Raw genomic sequence first — 18926 nt, forward strand, 5'->3', positions numbered from 1 at the left:
GAGAGGAAGCCTGGGGTCGGTCGGGTGTCATCCTGTGGGATCATGCCCTGTGGTCAGTGGAGGGGTGATGAACAATGGATTCCTTTTTGTCTTAAGATATTTTCTGTATGGTGCTATTGGCTACGGGTGCACCCTGCTAGGCTGACTGGATCCAGATTCTGTTTCTAGCTAATGATCGTGTCCATCCCTGTTGTTTTAAGGTGACAGAGGTCTTCAAGCTCTGAGTACTTTGCAGAGGAATGTGTTTGCTGTCCAGCAGCGTTGAATTTGGTGCATTAAGCCTATAATGACACGCGTGGACTACCGTGATGATAAGATAGCCAGAAGTATATTTTGCCAGCATCAAACTTTTTTTTTATTATTTTTAATTCATTAATTACATTGTATTATGTGACACAGTTACATAGGTACTTGGGTTCTCCCCACCCCTCCCCAAACCCTCCCACCATGGTGGATTCCTCCACCTTGTTGCATAACCAGAGCTCAAGTTCAGTTGAGATTCCCCCATTGCAAGCGTATACCAAACATAGAGTCCAGCATCTAAGAAGGCTGTCAGATAGGCATCAGGGGAGGGGGATCTGAATCATTTACATTCCAGCAGAAAGAGACAGCTCCCCAGTATACAATCAGTTTGTATAGCAAGTCTTTTATGTAAATCTGTGGACCAGGAAGCTTCCTGTCCATTCATCTCCGTGTCAACTGCTCCTGGGCCTTCCAGGGGAGATTCAACTAGCTTGTTTGCAAAAGGTTGAAGATGTCCTCCTATGGGGCTGGAGAGGGGCCCTCTGGTGCCAGTGATGGGGCCTCGGACAGTCTGTGCTTGGAGCCTCCCGGGCCCTTCAGACGTTGGAGCTGCTGCCTTTCCTCTGGCACCCCCACCCACTGAAGCTCCAGGCCTGTCTTCCCACTACCCTCAGTGTCCTCCCTCCACATCCCTTCTGCAGCCCCGTCTGCAGTGAGGCTCCCCTCCTGCCCTCCCGCACAGGGGGAAGCTGTGCCAAGCCCTTCTGAACCCTTGGGCCTCATGGGCAGTGCAGAAAACTCTGGCCAAGAGGCCCCCAGTGGGAAGGGAGCACTGCTGGGCTTGCACTCCCTTGCTGGGAGCACTGCCTTCCTTGCCAGTTCTTGCCCACAGTTCTGCCCGTTGTCTGGCTGCTGGGGTCTTCAGGTTTCAGCCAGCAGTGAAGGGTTGGCAGTCATCGCAGAACTTCATGGGGAGCCCCTTACTCAGGCCACTTGGAGAACGGAGCCCCTCACAGCACACACCTCCCATCATGACCCCCTGTAAGTGGGAACACACGGCCTTGGCTTTGAGGTGGTCAAGCTCTTGGCTCAGCATTATGCTTCCACAGGAGGTTATGGTGGTCTGTAGCATGCTTGGTCTCTCCCCTCTTTAACCCAGTGCCAAGTGCTACCTCAGACCTTAGATGAATGCCTGGGCCCTCAAGATGAGCCTGGGACGCCCTTCCCCGCCCCTCAGGTCTGCCTGTGTCTGCTGTGGCCCCAGCTCTAGTTATTCCCATTGGAGGATGCAATCCCCTGTGTGCAGGACCTGAATCTAGGTGCAAAGCATTAGTGAAATAGCTGGAGGAGAAAGTGCGACGTGACATGTTATCCGTGTGTGGGGTCCCTCCCCTCCTGTCCTGGCTGAGCCGTAGGGATGCCTGGGCTCCCGTTGCGTGTCTGTTTCAGCCGTGGTCTTGCCAAGGAGGCGGGAGTCAGTGACAGTACAGAACGGGCACCTCCACGGTCTGGAGCCAGGGGACGACCCAGACCTCAGCGTAGCAGCGCAGGGTCTGCAAGAAACAAGGGCCCACCTGAGAGCTCGCCCCCAGCTGATGCTGCAGGCGCTGTTGGCCCCTGAGGGCGCCTGTGTGCACAGGTGTGTGTGAGTTGGTGCTAACTCCCACCATCTACTCCCTGTCGCCCTGTGTCATGGTGGTGCAGGAATGCAGGAGGTGATGCTGGGGTCCAGGCCGGAGCCCTGCTCACCCCTACCTTTTCCAGGGTGTGGTTGGTTTGGAAGTCACAGTCGTCCAGCCGAGCATGCGAGGTCTTCCGGCAGATGGTTCGGCTGAATTCCACCTCAAGCATGTATTTGAGGCCTTTGACTATCTGCAGAGCATACGTGCTGGTGTTACAAGCCTGGTGGGAGGGCAGCAGGTTTGTGCACACACCAGCCCAGGTGTCCCGATGCAGGTGAGATGGGGGAAGGTTGATGTGAAGAACCCTGGCTCCCAGGAAGTCTGAGAGCAGGCAGTGTGCCACAACCCCTCATCCCCTCCCTACTGAGGTCAGATGACTTCCGCCCAGAACTCTGCACTCAGAGTTGCCTTGGGGTTGCCCTGTGGTTGTTCCTCACCTCCCTGCCAAAGGCAAATTCCTGCCTATGTTCTCCCTTCCCTCTGAGACCAAGAACCTCCCCGGGCACTGACATACCTGCTGTTTCACCACACCTGCTGCCTCCCTCCCCCACCCATCCTGTGCCCCTTCACCCATTCCTGGGAACCACGTGTTTTGAATTTCAGGAGAGCCTTCTGGGGCTGGGGTTGTAGCTCAGTGATTAAAGCTTCCCCATGCAGCTCTAGCACTTCATATGGCACTGGTTCAAGTCCCAGATGCTCCATAATGAAGCCAGGCTCCTGGCTTTGACTTGGCCCAGCACTGGTCAGTGTGGCCAGCCCGGGAGTGAAATACATGGAGTCTCTCTGTTACTCCTCTTTCAAAATAAATAAAACTAAATCTAAAGGGAGGGAGGGAGGGAGGAGAGAGGAGGGGTGAAGGAAGGAAGGGAAGAAAGAAAAGGGAAGGGAAGGAAGGAAAAAGCCATTCTCCACTTGGTGGAGTGACCTGGCTCATGTTTCGCCTTGGCCCCATCTCAGGTACAACCGGGTCACCTCCCCCATGATCAGGGTTCAGGACGACCTCCTGTCCTCCCCGACGGGCTGAGCCTCGGCCTGACCTCCCTGGTAGACAGTGCCTCAGAGGACCCTGATACTGCAAGGCTGACCCCAGGGCCACACGCCTGCCTGCCTGCCTGCCTGCTGCAACTCGCTTCTGACCATGAGAACTTCAGTTAACACAGCCAAGAAGATGAAAGCCATCACCCTACTCCTGTGGCCCTGCACCTCAGAGTGGGTGCTGCTGCAGCCTTTCTCCAGCCATTCCTAGCCCGAGCACATGCCTAAGGCACAAGCTTGCCACCTGTCAGGATTCCCCAGGCAGTCCCTCTGGCCTCCACCCTTCTGCCTCCAGTTGCCCATGCTGACGGCGTGTTCTTGGGTGTGGAGGCCAGCTGTGCCCTGCGCAGCCCCTCTGGTGGGAGACCACTGGGCAGTGCCTAAATCTTTCACAGGAGTGTGGCCTCTTTGAGGGGGGGTGGGACAGCAGACTGGAGGCAGAGCAGGGAGGTGGGGCTTGGGGGTGAGGGGAGTGCAGGGGGTCTGAATAGGGGCAGGGAGACATGGGGCTGAGGTTGGGTGAGGCAGGGGTGGTGGCCTGGCAATGATGCGGTGCCTCCGATCGGGTTCTCCCTGCAGCCCGCCTGCCTCTGGGAGCCCTGTTTACAACTCCATCCCCCTCCCTGTGGGCTCTGGGCCCCGATGCCTGGTGATGGCCTCAGAAAAACACAGATTCAAGTCAGCAGTGGCCCAGGGCCTTTGTGCTCAGTCTCGGCCCAAGCGTCTGAGCTGGCGGAGTTGGGGATAGGGGTGTGGGCCGCGACTACTAGGCTGCCCAGGGCCGCTCACCTGGACCAGGGCCCTGCTGATGTGGGACACCTTGAACAGGAAGATGTCATTTGTGCAGTTGTTGAATCTTTCCACACTGTGCCTTGCTGCCGCCAGGGCTCCGGGATCATCTGTCTTGATTGATTCGGGGAATCCTGGCCTCACATCTGAGTCACGGTCTTGGGAACAAAACACTGCAAAAGGAAAGAGAACAGGATGGGAACAGCAATGCTACGTGTCGGCAGGGGCCCTGCCTCTGCACCTCAGGGTGGGGTGGTGCTCCGTCTCCCTCTGGGTTTCCTGTGATCCTGGGCTCAGTGGGCGACCTCAGAGCTTGGAGATATGGGTGGTGGTACAGCCATCACTTGGACACAGAATAGAAGAGGGTGCAAGCTTGTTCCCCTCTGACACCACCACCGTGCCAGCCTTCATCCTGAAGGCCTGCCTGGGCCAGGTAGTCGCCACGTGCAGTGGGGAAGGGATGGGTTCTACAGAAGCCACTACAGCTACCACCTTCCTTTTTCAGGAGGATTTAGAGGTGACTTGGGCTTGGGGGAATCCCAGTGTGAGAAACCCCTAGTCCTCCCCAGAAGGGAGGCCTGCTGGTCCCCTGGGCTGAGGGCCCCTCATCATGGGTGGGACTGAGTGGTGCTGAGATCCTGGAGAGGAAACCTTGCCAGCCACCCCTACCGCCCTGCGTTTCCCGGGGCTGTGCCCAAGGCTGGGGTTTCAGGAAGTGAGTGTCCAGCTCAGGGGTCCTGTGTCCACTCTGCCCACCCCAGAAATGAGTCTTCTCAGCCGGCACATACCTGCCACAAACCCTGCCCTACTTCTCTCACCTGACACCCCCGAATTCTGGGTTGGGTTCCTTGCTGGTCATTACACGAGCTGTGCTCTGGGGTCTCCGGGTGCTAAGGAGCCAGTGAGCTCATGCTTTAGTGGGAGGAATCCCAGCCCTACCTTATGGCTGCTGTGCAGCCTTGGGTGAGCTGCTCAACCTCTCTGAGCCTTCTCACCTTCATCTGTAACCAAGTGGCAGTGGTGAGGGTGGTGTTACTGGGGAAGTGGTGGCATGCACGTCACGGGTGGTGGTGGTGATGAGAAGGGAGAAGACCCCACATGTGGCACACTGGTTAGTGGGTGCAGGAGGGGCTCCTCCAAGGGTAAGCACTTGGCCCCATTAGAAGATGGAACAGCACCGGGAGGGTGGGCTGGTGCAGTGGTCCCCGGGCCCGCTCACCCCTTCTTTGCCCTTCTGAGGTTGCAGGAAGGCCCCCATTCTGCAGGAGAGATTGTCTCTCTAGGCAGGTTTGGATAGAAAAGCAGGTGACCCTTGACCCAGGGCTCCTGCCCTGTCTGGAGGGAGAGGGAGGGCAGCATCCTGAAAAGCAGAAGTTTCCAGGAAGACAAAGAAGCAACTCTTCCCCCTTGTAACTGACAGCAGCTGAAGCTGGATGAGAGCCTTATGTCCTGGAGGGCTTGGCACTCCAGTGTGCTGGGGTGGGGAGGGCGGAGAGGGGAGTTAAGTGGAGAGAAGCCTCATGCTACAGGGGTCTGTCCTGGGGGGGGGGCCCATGCTGCTTTCCCCCTCCCCCAACCAGCAGGCTCTGGGATCTGCTGTCAGCTGAAGGGGGCAGGGGGCTGTGCAGAGTACAGACTGGGGTTGGGGCCCAGGTTCCCAGAAATGGCTGCATCGCTGGGTTCTGGCTCACACACCCGTCCTGGACCCCTCAGGCTCAGCAACCCTGTTCCCCTGAGCCGCCAACCACCTCAGGCCCGAGGGGGGAGGTTTGTGGTTCTGCTTTATGTGGGTGATGGTCTAAGCCTTGGAGCCTCTCCAAGGCCCCACAGCTTTGATCTAAGGGCGTCTGAGGGCCCCCCAATCTCTGTGGGGACTCTACCTCCTCCATCCGAGAGTCGGACAGTGGGTCTGAAGTGGGAGGCCCAGGCTAACCCTGGCCTGGGGAACGGCAAAGCCTGGCCATGCTGACACAGCCCAGCGCTCAGGGAGCGCCACCTGCAGCCCCGTACCTGCCTTGTTGGATGGCAGAACTGTGAGTGGGTAGGAAGGCAACCCCCTCAGGAGACCTGGCTTTGAAGCTCTGCTTGTCCACTGTGCATGTTCAGCTGCCACCACACCCTCACCCTGGCTCACTGCTTCTTCCCTGGAGCACACCGTGGGGTAGTGGCTCAGGGAGGTGGCAGATGGGGTCAGATGGGGTCAGAGCAGAGAGGGGCCCTGGCCCAGCCAGCTGCTGGCTTGGCCAAGAGTGGGCCGCCTGTTTGCCAGGTGTCTGCTCCCTGGCCTGTTCCCCTTCACTGAGAGACCTCCTCAGTTACAGCACCCACCATTCACCACCCCCCCCTCCTGGGGCCAAAACGGAGGCAGAGCCCACGTGCCAATGCCACCTGATTCCATGTTTACCCAGCCTGGGGGTCACCCATCATCTGCCCCCGCCGGTGGCTCCGCGTTCATGTGGACATCTGAGGACACCAGCCAGCTCCCTCTATGTAACTTAGGCAGCTCACCTCGCAGCCCAGCCAGCCTCCCTTCCCCTCCCTTTTCTTTTCATACCCTCCCTGATGTCCAGGGACAGACTAAAGAGTCCCTTTGGCCAGGTAAGGCCAGCAGACAGGCAGGGGTGCCCTTAGGGGGACCTGTGCAGGGTGGTTGTGTCCTCGGTTGGCTCCGGTTCCCACCCCTGGGCAGTTCTTGGGTTTCCTTTAGGGACTGCACAGTTCCAGGTGGGGAGGAAGCCATTGTGGTCAGCTAGGCTAGGGGTAGCAGTGGGGTGTCCAGGGAAGAACCCTCTTACCTGGGAAAGGGGCTGCGGTGGTGTGTACCATGAGGCAGGAGATGGCAAGCAGCGCCCCAGCCAGCCACATAGTGATGGGCAGTGCTGGGCTCGAGTGTGGCGAGCGGAGTCCACCCTGCCAAGTAGCCCGCTCCCCCAAGGCCGGGGGCTGGGCCAGGGCGGAGCTTGGGGTGCCTGCATTTCAGCGTGGTTGGTGAGGAGTGGCTTCTTGTTGAGTCACTTTGCTCACAAGCCCTCCCCTGGCCACCTCTGTAGGCCACACCGTCAACCGCTTCCTTTGCAAAGTTTCCAGGCAGCGACGGTTTGCTGGGGGTGGGGTGGGCAGGAGAAGTGAGGCCTGGCACGGAGCCCTGGGCTTGCTCTGCCCATCCCAGGCACTGGCAGAAAGCTGGTGTGTGCAGAACAAGCTGGGACTTTCAGAAGCAGAATCATGCAGTTTTCCTTTTCTGTTTGTTCTTTGTCCCTCCATTGCAGACCTGGACATGGCCAGGAGGGGGCGGCTGTGGGGGCAGAGAGAGGCAGCAGGTGGGACGCACTGAGGTCTCTGAGTTCGCTGCAGGGCTGGCTGAACAACTGAGCTCTGCATCACAGCCTTCACGTTAACCCAATTCCCTGGGAAGCGCTGCCGCACTTCCAGGCTGGTCCAGATTCCAGGCAGGAGCCTCTGGTTCCTCTTTGGGTGAGGATCTCCTAGGTCCTGGCTGCTCCAAGATGTGCTGTTAGGACCATGAGGACAGGCAGGCTCCTGCTGCTGAGAGTGCTGCTACTATCCACACCCCGGGCACTAGAGAACACACAGGGCACAGCAGCATGGTCAGGGTGGCCGGCAGAGTTGCTCCAGGGCGCCCAGGGCACAGCAGCATGGTCAGGGTGGCCGGCAGAGCTGTCCCAGGGCGCCTAGGGCACTGCAGTGCACTCAGGGTGGCTGGCAGAGCTGCCCCAAGCATGCTCAAGACACTGGAGCACGATCAGGTTCACCAGCACCTGGGTGCACCCAGGGCACTGCAGCGCACTCAGGGTGGCTGGCAGAAGTGTCCCAGGGCGCCTAGGGCACTGCAGTGCACTCAGGGTGGCTGGCAGAGCTGCTCCAGGGCGCCCAGAGCACTGCAGCATGGTCAGGGTGGCTGGCAGAGCTGTCCCAGGGCGCCCAGGGCACTGCAGTGTACTCATGGTGGCCGGCAGAGCTGCTCCAGGGCTCCCAGGGCACAGCAGCATGGTCAGGGTGGCCGGCAGAGCTGCCCCAGGGCGCCCAGGGCACTGCAGTGCGCTCACGGTGGCTGGCAGAGCTGTCCCAGGGCACCTAGGGCACTGCAGTGCACTCACGGTGGCCGGCAGAGCTTCCCCAGGGCGCCCAGGGCACTGCAGCGTGGTCAGGGTGGCTGGCAGAACTGCCCCAGGGCGCCCAGGGCACTGCAGCATGGTCAGGGTGGCTGGCAGAACTGCCCCAGGGCGCCCAGGGCACTGCAGCATGGTCAGGGTGGCCGGCAGAGCTGTCCCAGGGCGCCTAGGGCACTGCAGTGCGCTCACGGTGGCTGGCAGAGCTGTCCCAGGGCGCCTAGGGCACTGCAGTGCGCTCACGGTGGCTGGCAGAGCTGTCCCAGGGCGCCTAGGGCACTGCAGCATGGTCAGGGTGGCTGGCAGAGCTGTCCCAGGGCGCCTAGGGCACTGCAGTGTACTCACGGTGGCCGGCAGAGCTGCTCCAGGGCTCCCAGGGCACAGCAGCATGGTCAGGGTGGCCGGCAGAGCTGTCCCAGGGCGCCTAGGGCACTGCAGTGCGCTCACGGTGGCTGGCAGAGCTGTCCCAGGCATGCTAGCCACAGCTCCTTTCATCTGTTCTTTAAAGACAGCTAATGTGGGGTCAGCATGTGACATAGTGGGTTGAGCCTCAGCTTGCATCCCATGTCTGAATGCTGGTTAAAGCCCTGGCTCATCTACTTCCTTCCCAGCTCACCGCTCTGCACCTGGGAAAGCAGCAGCAGATGGCCGGCAGTGCTTGGGCCTTAGCTCCCTACATGAGGACCCAGATGGAGTGCTTTGCTCCTGGCTCTGGCTTAGCGGTTGCAGCCATTTGGGGTGTGAACCAGTGGATGTAAGATCTCTCTCCCCATCTCTCCCTCTCTACTTTTGAAATAAATAAGTTTCACAAGATAAAGTGCTGCTAGTAGTGCCCGCTTCTCTGCAATTCCAGTGACCCCCGGCCACCCGTGGTCTGATAGTAGACAACCAAAGACTCTGGTTTAAACTCTGCAGTTCTGGGTGGTTTGATGAGACGTCTTGCTGTTCTTGTTCTCCACACTGTCGGTGCTGCCTGCCCTCTGGTCACTTAGTAACCGGTTATCGAATTTGCTAGGGCATCCATTTGCTCGCAATCAGGTGACCATGTGACCATGACATTGGCAGTGAAGACGTGCAAGCAGAAGCCAGAGCTATTTCCTGCAAGTGAAAAGGTGCAAATTTCCAGCTCAGTATGGAAAGTCAGCAAACGTAGGCTGAACTTGTTCAGGCTTCCTGGAGAAAGAGTTTCCTTCCCTCCCGCGGAACTGTGATAAAGGAAGAAGTCAGACCTGGACTTGTGACGAGTGTTGAGTTCTTCACGTCGTGTCCCCTTGTGGGCATTGCGTTGTGTCGCAGCACCCTAGCGGGAGTGCGTACCACTCAGTAAGGGGTTTTGAAAGAGAGTGGGGCGGGTGGTGCTGGGTGGGGGGGATCTTCCGTCTGCTGTTTCACTTCCCAAAGGCCTCAAAAACAAGGGCTGAGCCAGGCCAGAACCAGCATCCTGAAATCCCACCTGGGTCCTCCTACCCAGGCACAGGGGTCCAGGCCTGTGGTCCACCCTCTGCGGCTTTTCCAGGGGTGTTAGCAGGGAGCTGAATCAGAAGTGGAGCAGCCAGGACTCCAACTGGAGCTCTGAAGTGGGACACTGCGTGATAAGCCGGGGCTTTGTCGGCTGTGCCGTAACACCAGCGCCTCCCTAAGTTTTCTGGTGTGTAGAGACATGAATCTGGGGAAACTGCACGGGAGCAGATGTGGAGGGTTTGTGATGATACTGGAAGGAAACGAGCTCCGTGATAGGGGCTCAGTCGGCAGAGGTCCCACCCGCAAGGAGTGGGGAAGGAACTAAGCATCTCACGACAGGTCGAAACCCAGACGAGGAGGAACATGGCACCTGAAGTGGATGGAGTGGGACTGGCAGCATGGACTGGTCATCTGGGGTCTCCCACACGTTGGGAGGCTCTGCAGGGCTTTCTCTCCATCACTCGTAGGTGAGCACGCGTGTGAGGCAGCCTGCATGTGCCGGGAGAGCACTGGCCTTGCCCTCCATGTGAGAACCGAAGCCACTCAGCTGGGAGACCTAACCCAGAGACCTGCTCGTCTTCCCGGCAAGCAGGAGCTGAACGAGAGGAGACTCCGGTGGGGCATACGGGCAAGTCTGTGTCGCACAGGTAGTGAGTGGGAGCAGACTGGTAGCGCTGCATCCTCTTGCTGGGCTGTGATGGGGGAGGGGAGGGGCTGTGTGTGGTGAGCAGGCAGTGAACTGGGCTCAGAAGCAGAAATAACCAGACCCATGACCCTCTCCTGGCTCAGGGGGCTGTGTGGCTAGAGATGTGGAAGAAGCACCATTTAGCACACTGAATACCAACATCCCAATATGGGTGCCAGTTTAAGTCCCACCTGCTCCGTTTCCAACCTAGCTCCCTGCTGATGCATCTGGAAAAGCAGTGGAGGATGGCCCTTGGGCCCTTGCTATCCACGTGGGATACCTGCTCTTGGGATGCCAGCCCCCTCTACAGCCGCACTGCCATCACCCTGTGGGCTAATGAACAAAGGGGCCATGGTGGCCGCTCTCTAGGGGCTAGTCATGGGTCTGGCAAAACAGACCTGCATTCAGAAAGATCTTTCGGAAACTGACTTTGAACTGATCCTGGCGTGGTGAGTTCCAAAACCTCCCTGCAGGCCGCTTATTAGAGTCTGGGCCTGGGGAAGGAAGGACAGATCAGTGGGGTTGCCCAGTATGTGCCCCAAACCCTCCTGGCAGTCATTTCCCAGAACTGAGGGAAACTTAATGCCTAGATGAATCCTCCAGTTGCTCCCTCCCTGGCCTGTGGGGTGAAGGCTATGGGTAAGGTGAGGTGGAAGCTTCTAGAACCACCTCTGCTTAGGAGCAGAGTGGCAGCATCTCTGGAGGGATGGCAGAGTTCCGGCTCCTGTCCTGAGCAGCAGCCAGATGGATCCCAGAGTACCTTAGCATGAGCTTTGCCGGGTGGTAACGCCAGCTGCTGCACCAGGTACGACTTCATGGCACAAGGAAAGGGATGCGTCCCCTGGGACCCAGTGTGGAACCCTAGGCCTGGCAGGTGCCTGTTTGGCCATTCTCGCTCACAGAAACTGTCAGAGACCACATGGTGGGAGGTGTGGCCTTCCACTGCCTACCCCCAGGGGCATGACTCCGCAGCCCTGTGTCACGGTGCAGGTCGTAGGGGTCTAGAGCCACAAGAAGGGGATTCCACTCAGATCGTGGGTGCTCAGAGCAGGTGGGGGGCTCCAGTGGACTCAGTGCTGTTTGTGATGGGGGTGGGATCTGGGCCTGAAGCAGGCCAGGCCCTTGGGGTTTGGAGCTAAGCCATACCTGCTGGCTCCTGGGCTCATGGTAAGAAATAGCTCTTGGCCTGCTGGCAAGCCCGTAGCCATGAAGTTAGTCACAAGGCGACCATTGCTGGCCGGGCTGAATGCCCCATTGAGACCCCCCCGTATGTGTGTGTGCGAGTGTGAAGTGTCTGTGTGCTGGGCTCTCTGTGTGTGCTTCTCGGGAGGGCTTTGAGGGTGCATCTGCGTGTGTGGGCACAGAGGTGCAAGATTACAATGTGTGTGATGGTGTTTGTGCACTGAGCATTCTCCCATCCCAGGATGCCTGCTATAGAAATGACGGGCTCTTAGGCATTCATTCACCATCCTTTAACCTTTTTCTTCTTTTAAATATTTGCTTATTGATTTGAAGTTAGAGTGACAGAGATTTGTTCTCCAAGTGGCTGGGAGTGGGCCAGGAAGGAGGCAGGAGGCAGGAGCTTCTTGTAGGTCTCCTATGTGAGAGGCAGGGGCCCAGGACATAGGCCGTCTTCCACTGCCTGCTCAAGCATGTTAGCAGGGAGCAGGGATGGAGACAGAACTGCCAGGGTGCAAACTGGAGTTCCCTCATGGGATACTGGCATTGCAAGCGATGACTTAACGTGTGGTGTCTGGGCCAGCAAGATGAGTCTGCTCTGGGGAACTCGAGGGACACGTAGCTTCTCCCTCCACAACCTTCTGGGAGGCGGGCAGCACCCCAACATCTAAGGCCTGAGAAGCACTGCTCTCCCAGCCTCTCTTCTCATGAGCATGCACGGTGTCCTGACTTGCTCAGGGTGTCCCTTTGCTGGTCTTGGCTGTGCATAGTGCATGACTTGGTCACTAGTTGGTCTTCAAGCTGCGTTTCTGCGTCAGATCCCTGCCTCGTATCAGAGTGAAAAAGAGGGAGGTGCAGCTTGAGTGTCCGTCTCCCCACTCGCCCACTGCTCGGCACACAGCGGTTAAACCATGCTGCATTTTATGACGGGCGGGGGGAGGCTGTCTTGGCACAGAAGACATCATTGGGCAGGCTCAGCTCTCAGGGTCTCTGGAATGGCATTGGTATTCCTGGAAGGATCACGTTTTACAAAAGCCAGGAATGTGTGTGTAGTTGTTGGATTAGGTAGCCTTGCTAACTGGAGCCACAGCCCCCTGCTGCTCTGTGCTTCCTGGGCCTGGCCTTCCTCCACCAAGGGCTCGCAGGCGGCAGTCAGGGCAGGTGTTGGCTGGGCTGTGGTCCCACCACAGCCTTGACTGGGGGAGTCCCCTCTGGCCCCATCTCCAGGCTCATCCACTGGCTCACGTGCTGCTTGGTCATTGTCATCTCTTTGACAGTGGGCTGGATAAGTAGCTTTTCATTGCTGCAGAGACACACCTGGGATTGCTGATTGACACAGGCAAAGGATTTACGCAGCAGGCAGTTAAGAGTGTCAGATCCCAGGATGGTGAGGCAGCTGATGAGGGCAGCAACAGGTGGAGTCAACATGGTGAGCCAGGAGCTGGACACCAACATGGGCTTTCATAACCACCCTCTTGCAAAAGCTGATGGAGTAATAGACTCCCACAGGCACCCCTCCCTCTCCCTGCACCTCCATTTAAGCAACTCCAAGTTCTGCCACTTCGCAACAGCGCCCCCTAGGGATGGAGCCTTTGCCTCCTGGGCAACCTGCAAGCCCAGGCTGCAGTTTCAGTTCTTGGCTGTCCACTTCCTGGAGGCCACATTCTGTCTCCAGCGCAGGGGACTTTCCAAAGCAGCTGCTTGCTTCCTTAAAGCCAGCATGGGGTGGGGTGGACAGGGGCTCCCCAAGAAGGGGTCACAATTGTGGGTGAGTCACAGGCCCTGCCCATCTGCAGGAGTCATGGGGGCCCTCCGCCCCCGCCCTAACCGCAGAACCTGTGATCACCCTCGCTGAAACACAATACTCATTCGCTGTCTCCAGCAGGGATGCCCAGGGAATGAGTTGTCTCATTCCAGGTTATCGGTAAAGTGCAAATGAGTGGGACAGTCATTTAAAAAGAGAGAACTACCCTTCCTCCTCCCCACCCCCCAAAGAGAGAGAACAAGACTGGATGAGGAGAGAAGGTTGCCATGAGGGGCTGGAGAGAAAAACACAGGGCAAGAGGCTGCCCACCCCGGGCCAGTGGACCCCATTATGAAGTGCAGTGATGCCCTCATTGCATATGCAAATGGAGTATCATGGGCAGGGCCAGCACAGTGGTGTCCTCTGGGTGTCCCCTGTGTGGGACTTTGCTTGGCTGGTACACATGGGACAGTGGGCATGCTGGGGTGGTCAGGAGCTCTCCCAGTGCCTCTGCTTCCTGTCTGGCTTGGCTTCAAAGCAGCCCCTGAGAATGGCCAGCCAGATGGCACCGGGCAGTCCAACTGCAGATTCTCGGTATGGAGCCAGGGCTCTCTGGTTCCACAGCCCATGCCAGGCCAGGATGGGGGGTGTGCAGGTAAAGTGGGGATGCCTGATGTTCCCAGGGAACCCTCAGAGGCCACGGCTCCCAGCATGTACCTGGACGTGCACAGAGCACATGTGGGGAAATTAAGCCACGTTTTTCCAGGCCAGCCTTCTCAGCATCTTTTTAACAAGGCAGGTGCAGCCGGCTGTCTGTTCCCGTGCCTCTGCCTGCGTGCAGCCACAAGCCAGGGAGCAAAGCTCATGCTCACACAGACTCTGCTGTCGCGTCCCACTGCCACGGTGGAGCACTACTCACACAACGTGTGCAGTGCACTAGGTGTTATAAGATCTGCAAGTGGCTCAAGGGGGTGTAGGAGCACCTGCCTTCGTGGCTTTGTCTGTGGATGAGGCATCCCTGACTGGCTCTGCCGTGGTGCCCAGGAGGCAGCTGGCTGGGTTCTGTGTCCCAGACTCTGCTTGGAGCATGTCTGACCCTGCCAGGGACTGGAGTGGGATGGGGAGGCTGTGAGTCCTGTAGGGAACAGTCAGAAGGCCAGGAGTTCCAGGGAGCTCCTAGCAGGGATCATTACAGAACTTTGGCCAAATGGACCCTGATTCTGGGTGGTGGGGACCCTAGCGACTGGCAGGGGATGAGGTCCCCAGCCCCCAGCCTGGAGAAGTCATTCCCTCCCAGAATCCTGTGAGACTCCACTGAGACACAGCGGGCAGTGCTCAGATGACCCCAGCATGTGACAGTCTGGACAAGCCACAACTGACTGTGGCTTTGGAGGTGGGGAAAACCCAGTCTTGGAAAGACAGGGCAATGATCAACCTGTCTGTACAAACTGACCCGACACATCCCACAGAACTGGTGCATGATGGCCGAGAAAGCTGACCTGGGGTCCGTGTGGCTGGGCGCATGCGGGTGGTCGGAACAGTGGACAGGCCCTGGCTGCCTGCTGATGCATGGCAGCACAGGAGGCTGCTTCATCCCCAGCCTAGCCCTGCAGGGCAGATGTAAGCACAGCCCATACACGAAACAGGCCAAAGCTGGTGCAGTTCATGTGTTACCCACCTGGTTGTGGCCCACAGGGGCGCCACACACAAACGTAGGGGATGTGCCAGGGCCCTACATCCTAGGGGCAGGGCGTGGAGGGTTTCTGCCTGTGTGCTGTCCCAGGCAGAGATGTGCCTGGGTGTTCAAGCTTATGCCGGGACCTCCAGCAGGGGTGTGTTGAGTTCTGGGAAGGGTTGGCCCTCTCTGCCCTGGCTCCTGGTGCTGCCTGGAGCTGAGGGCCCTCGGCATACCTGACTTAGAGCTGCTGGGTCTTCACCTGAGCGTGTGATGACTACTTCCTTAAAAAAGATTTTAATTGAGAAATATGATATTCAATTGTGGTATAGAGTGCAAATGATACAGTGTGCAAATATGGTGCGGTGTGCAGTGTCACAGCCCTGACCTCGCTGCCCATTGGCCTCGGATCGATGCCTGACGTCCTGCTGCAGGACACAGCCCTGGAACTGGTCTCTTCTGCCTCCAGCCATGCCAGGGACTCATTCTGTGAGTGTGGGCGCTGGGGCACACAGCACACAGTTTCCTGGTTTTCAGGAGCAGGTACTGATTGCCGTGGGTCCCGAGCTGTGTCTGGGGAGCATGCCTGCATGAGCTCACCAGCTTGTGTGGGATCTTCCATGGTGACTCCAGGCCCTCTGGTGCCATCCACTGATCAGGAGCCTCAGTGGGGGCAGCAGAGTAGGGGGAGGGAGTGGGGGCCAGAGGACTTGGTCTTCAGCTCTTTGCTGAAGAATTCTGTCCACCAGGTGGCGCTGAGATACAAGGAGTGAGCCTGGCTGGGCCTGGGAACTCGCATTCCTGGGAAAGAAGGGGCTCGATGCCACAGAAGACAAGTGGCAATTCCCAGACTCTGAAAAGCTGGAGCGCATCTCCTTCCAGGTGGACCTTGGTAGGCCAACACACAAGACCACAAGTTCTGGCTGAGCTGAGGTCCTGGGTGCCTAAAAACAAGCACTCCACCCTGATGGCTAGCAGGGGGGCACTATTGACCTGCCCGGTTACCCCAGTCCTGTGGGAGAGCCACCTGCTAGATCCAAAGCCTGGATCTATAAACAGAGCTGGACATAGCACACACACACCCGCTTTTTCCATCAAAATCCATTTTTCCCGAGAACCTAATGAGCCTAACAGAGCTGCTCCATGCTGCTTTTGTAGGTAAGATGGAGTGCCCACTTGATTTTATTTGAAGACCACAGAGTAGCTCAGACACAGAGCCATTAGGATAGCTCCTAAGGCCAGAGTTGGAGCCATTTCCTCACAGCATGGCAGCAGGCCTCCTCTGGGCTGCCGCATACATGGAGCTTACCTGTCTTTGCTTCTGGGATGGGGCCAGGTCAGGCAAGCCCTAGCTGCCCTGGCTCCTTCAGTGGCACCCCAGAGGGACTTGGGCCCCGGGGAGCGGTCGCTTCAGGGCCCTGCTGCTCCTTTCAGGGTCCCCTGGACAGTCCCGTCCCCCCCAGCGGGAGTTTGCCTTCTGTTCTCTGTGTGGGGAAGAGGAGTGAGCCATGTGTCCACTTGTGCCCAGGCTTCCTCATTTCCTTTTTTAAAAAAAATTTTAAGATTTGTTTTTATTACTTGAAAGGCAGAATTATGGAGAAATAATTATGGAGAAATGCGTCTCTCCCGGAGCATCCGAGTTCAGAGTTGAGCAGTGAGCCATGGCCATGTGTGTAGGGCGGGGTGGCTTACAATGCACAGGAGGGCAGAATTCTTGCCTGGAGTGTCAAGTTCAGCGTCCAGCAGTGAGCCACGGCCAGGTGCTTGCTGTCTTCTAAGGGCTCGTCCTGGAGCCTGGCAGATCCGTCTAGGACTCACAGAGCACCTCTGGACAGGCACAGTGGGCGGGGCTTGCTTCTTGCTGGTGGTGATTGACATGAATGGGCCCCTTTGGCTCCTCTGGCACTCTTGCTGGTTGGTTTCGTAGCACACACACAGGAAGCCGGAGAATGTGCCCCAAGATTTCCCAGAACCTGCTGTGTCTCTGTTTTTTATGCCACCGTGCGCAGATGAGTTAACCGTGTCCCTAACACCCTTTAGTGGTGAGGCCAGATCTCAGGGGCAGAGGGGAAAGTGTGGACTTCAGGGGCAGCTGCCGTGGCCTCCTCGTAGACCACGCGCACTGAGGACTTCCCAACCTTTCTGTGTGTTTTTCCTTAATTGTTCCTAACTGTTCTTTACTGTCCTTTGCCTAACTTTGAGAGCTGCCGTTGGCTCCAGAACAAACACCAGCCACGCTGGAGGGATTTGAAAGATCAGGTTTCCTTGCTTTCAGAGTGACACTGATGTACGAGCTGATGACGTCAATGTGGTTAGATGCACCTGCTGTCCCACCGGCAGCACTGCACGGCTGCTATGTGGGTTCCAGTATATTAATGCTCTGGATTTTTCCTCTTTGCTCGAGGTCATTTATTTTCTAAAAAGATTTATTTATTTGAAAGTGGGGAGAGGAACATGACAGAGAGATCTTCTACCTGCTGGTTCACTCCTCAAATGGCACCATAGCGGGGGTTGGCCCAGGCCTAATCTGGGCATCCTGACCTCTGTGTGGGTCTCTCGTATGGGTTGCTGGGGCCCAAGTAGTTGGTCCATCACTTGCTGCCTCTCAGACACGTGAGCATGGAGCTGGATGGGAAGTGGAGCAGCTGGACTCACATCGGCCCTCAAGTATGGGACATTGGCGTTACAGGTGGTGGCTGTGTGCTGCACCATAGGCAGCTTAGATTTTTAAAGAAACAAAACAAGAAAGTTGGGAATCAGTTGAGCATTTCTGTGTGACCCCACCCTGGTCTTCCCCAGAGGATCCAACAGTTTGAATCCTACTCAGCCTTTATGCCGGTGCTGTAGTATCCACAGATCATGGGCTTGAAGTGTCTGAAGTTAGTGAGAGACTCTGTTGCCTGTGTCCTTCTCAGCAAGGAGTTCACAGGGATTTCTTGTGGCTCGTGTGTAGCTGGAACTCATCACAGGACTATGGGGAATGCTGTGGTTTATTTTCCATTTCTGTAGTCAGAACTGGAGCCAGGGGGTGTGTGTGTGTGTGTCTGCAGTCAGAGCTGGAACCAGTGTGTGTGTGTGTGTGTGTGTGTGTGTGTACAGCTGGTGGGTGTCTGGAGCCTGAGCTGGGGCAAGGTTGTCTGTGCGTGCAGCTGGGCAGCTCCAGGGCACAGCTGGGGCCAAGGTATGGGTGAGTGTGTGTGTGTGTGTGTGTGTGTCTGTCTGTATACATGTGTTTGTGCACAGCTGGGCCTCTCAGGTCACAGCTGGGACACAGTATTGCTGCTCACAGGGAAGAAGCCAGCCAGCAGTTCCCTTGTTGGTTGTGCTAGCTGCTGTTCCAGCCAGCCCTGCCTTCCTGTGCATGCACATTTCTGCTCAGTTCTTGGAAGTTTTAGAGTTTCAGTTCTGTTGGTTGCCCAGAATGTTAATTGCATTGTGATGTCATCAGTGAGGTAGCCAGCCAGGTGCAGTTGGGAAAGCCAGCTCCCAACCCTGCTTCAGTGTCCCTTTCACAGGAGATGGCTGTTTAGAACCAGCCCTGGCCAGCTGGCCATGTCACTACCATGGCCTTCATTTCATTGTCTTGTTCTAGTGGGGCTGTCACGCCCAACACTCCAATCTTAGCATGCGCCTCTGAGATTTCCAAACACGGGCAAGGACATGGGCGGTTCTCAGCTCCATCTCCAACCCGTCCCTCATGAATACCCCATTCCACCCTGCCCCAGGCACTGCCCCTTTGCCTCCAGATGGTGCAGAAGGATGGTCCTCACCTACCGTGCCTGCATTCCCTCTGGAGTGTTTATCCTGGCTTTGCAGGGAGATCTTGTTCTTCAGGGACCTTGACCTGTGTCTTGGGTTGGAGAAAAGTACCTGGGCCGAAACACTCTAGGACAGTTGGTGTGACGCTGTAACTCTTGTTTGGGGTTGTGTTTTCATTTTCTTTTATTAGTAATGAGGTGAAACCTATTTCTATCTGCAACCATTTGATATTCCACTTCAGTGAAGTATAAATTCATGTTTCTTTCTAAAATATTATTTACATTTTTTTGTGTGTTTTAATGCAGTCTCTCTGTAATTCTCTAAATTCTTGTTCTTTTAAAACATACACATGCGTACTGTGGAACTTCTCCCAGAGAGTGGCGTGTCTTTCCAGGCTCTGTAAGGTGTCTGGTGGAGCAGTTACACAGTGACAGCAGGTTGTTGTATCTGTGTGTGCTTTCATCCGTTGTGGGATGAACTGCAGTCTTGCGTAGTCATGTACACACAGGCTTGGACAGTCACGGAAATTTTTGTATTTTAACTT

General features: G+C 57.0%; 1 protein-coding gene across 1 annotated transcript; it reads right to left on the minus strand.

Moving 5' to 3' along the window:
• Positions 1–906: 906 nt before the first annotated feature.
• CST7 (cystatin F) lies at positions 907–6693 on the minus strand. The gene is made up of 4 exons (XM_004593368.2): positions 6545–6693; positions 3750–3922; positions 1999–2115; positions 907–1796 (listed from the first exon to the last, which is right to left on the minus strand). Exons 1-4 carry the CDS (start codon positions 6612–6614, stop codon positions 1719–1721), a joined length of 438 nt encoding a protein of 145 aa, XP_004593425.1. The 5' UTR covers positions 6615–6693; the 3' UTR covers positions 907–1718.
• Positions 6694–18926: the final 12233 nt, after the last annotated feature.

Source organism: Ochotona princeps, chromosome 22 (genome assembly GCF_030435755.1).
Source record: "Ochotona princeps isolate mOchPri1 chromosome 22, mOchPri1.hap1, whole genome shotgun sequence".
In the NCBI taxonomy this organism is placed as follows: Eukaryota; Metazoa; Chordata; class Mammalia; order Lagomorpha; family Ochotonidae; genus Ochotona; species Ochotona princeps.

Bases quoted from the DNA above. Each gene is read 5' to 3' on its own strand.
- CST7 (XM_004593368.2), bottom strand. From the start codon at position 6,614: ATGTGGCTGGCTGGGGCGCTGCTTGCCATCTCCTGCCTCATGGTACAC. The intron at 3,923-6,544 runs GTAAGAGGGTTC...TTCCTTTTGCAG, and splicing joins CACCGCAGCCCCTTTCCCAG to TGTTTTGTTCCCAAGACCGT. The intron at 1,797-1,998 runs GTAGGGGTGAGC...TGTTTCTTGCAG, and splicing joins CCAACCACACCCTGGAAAAG to ACCCTGCGCTGCTACGCTGA.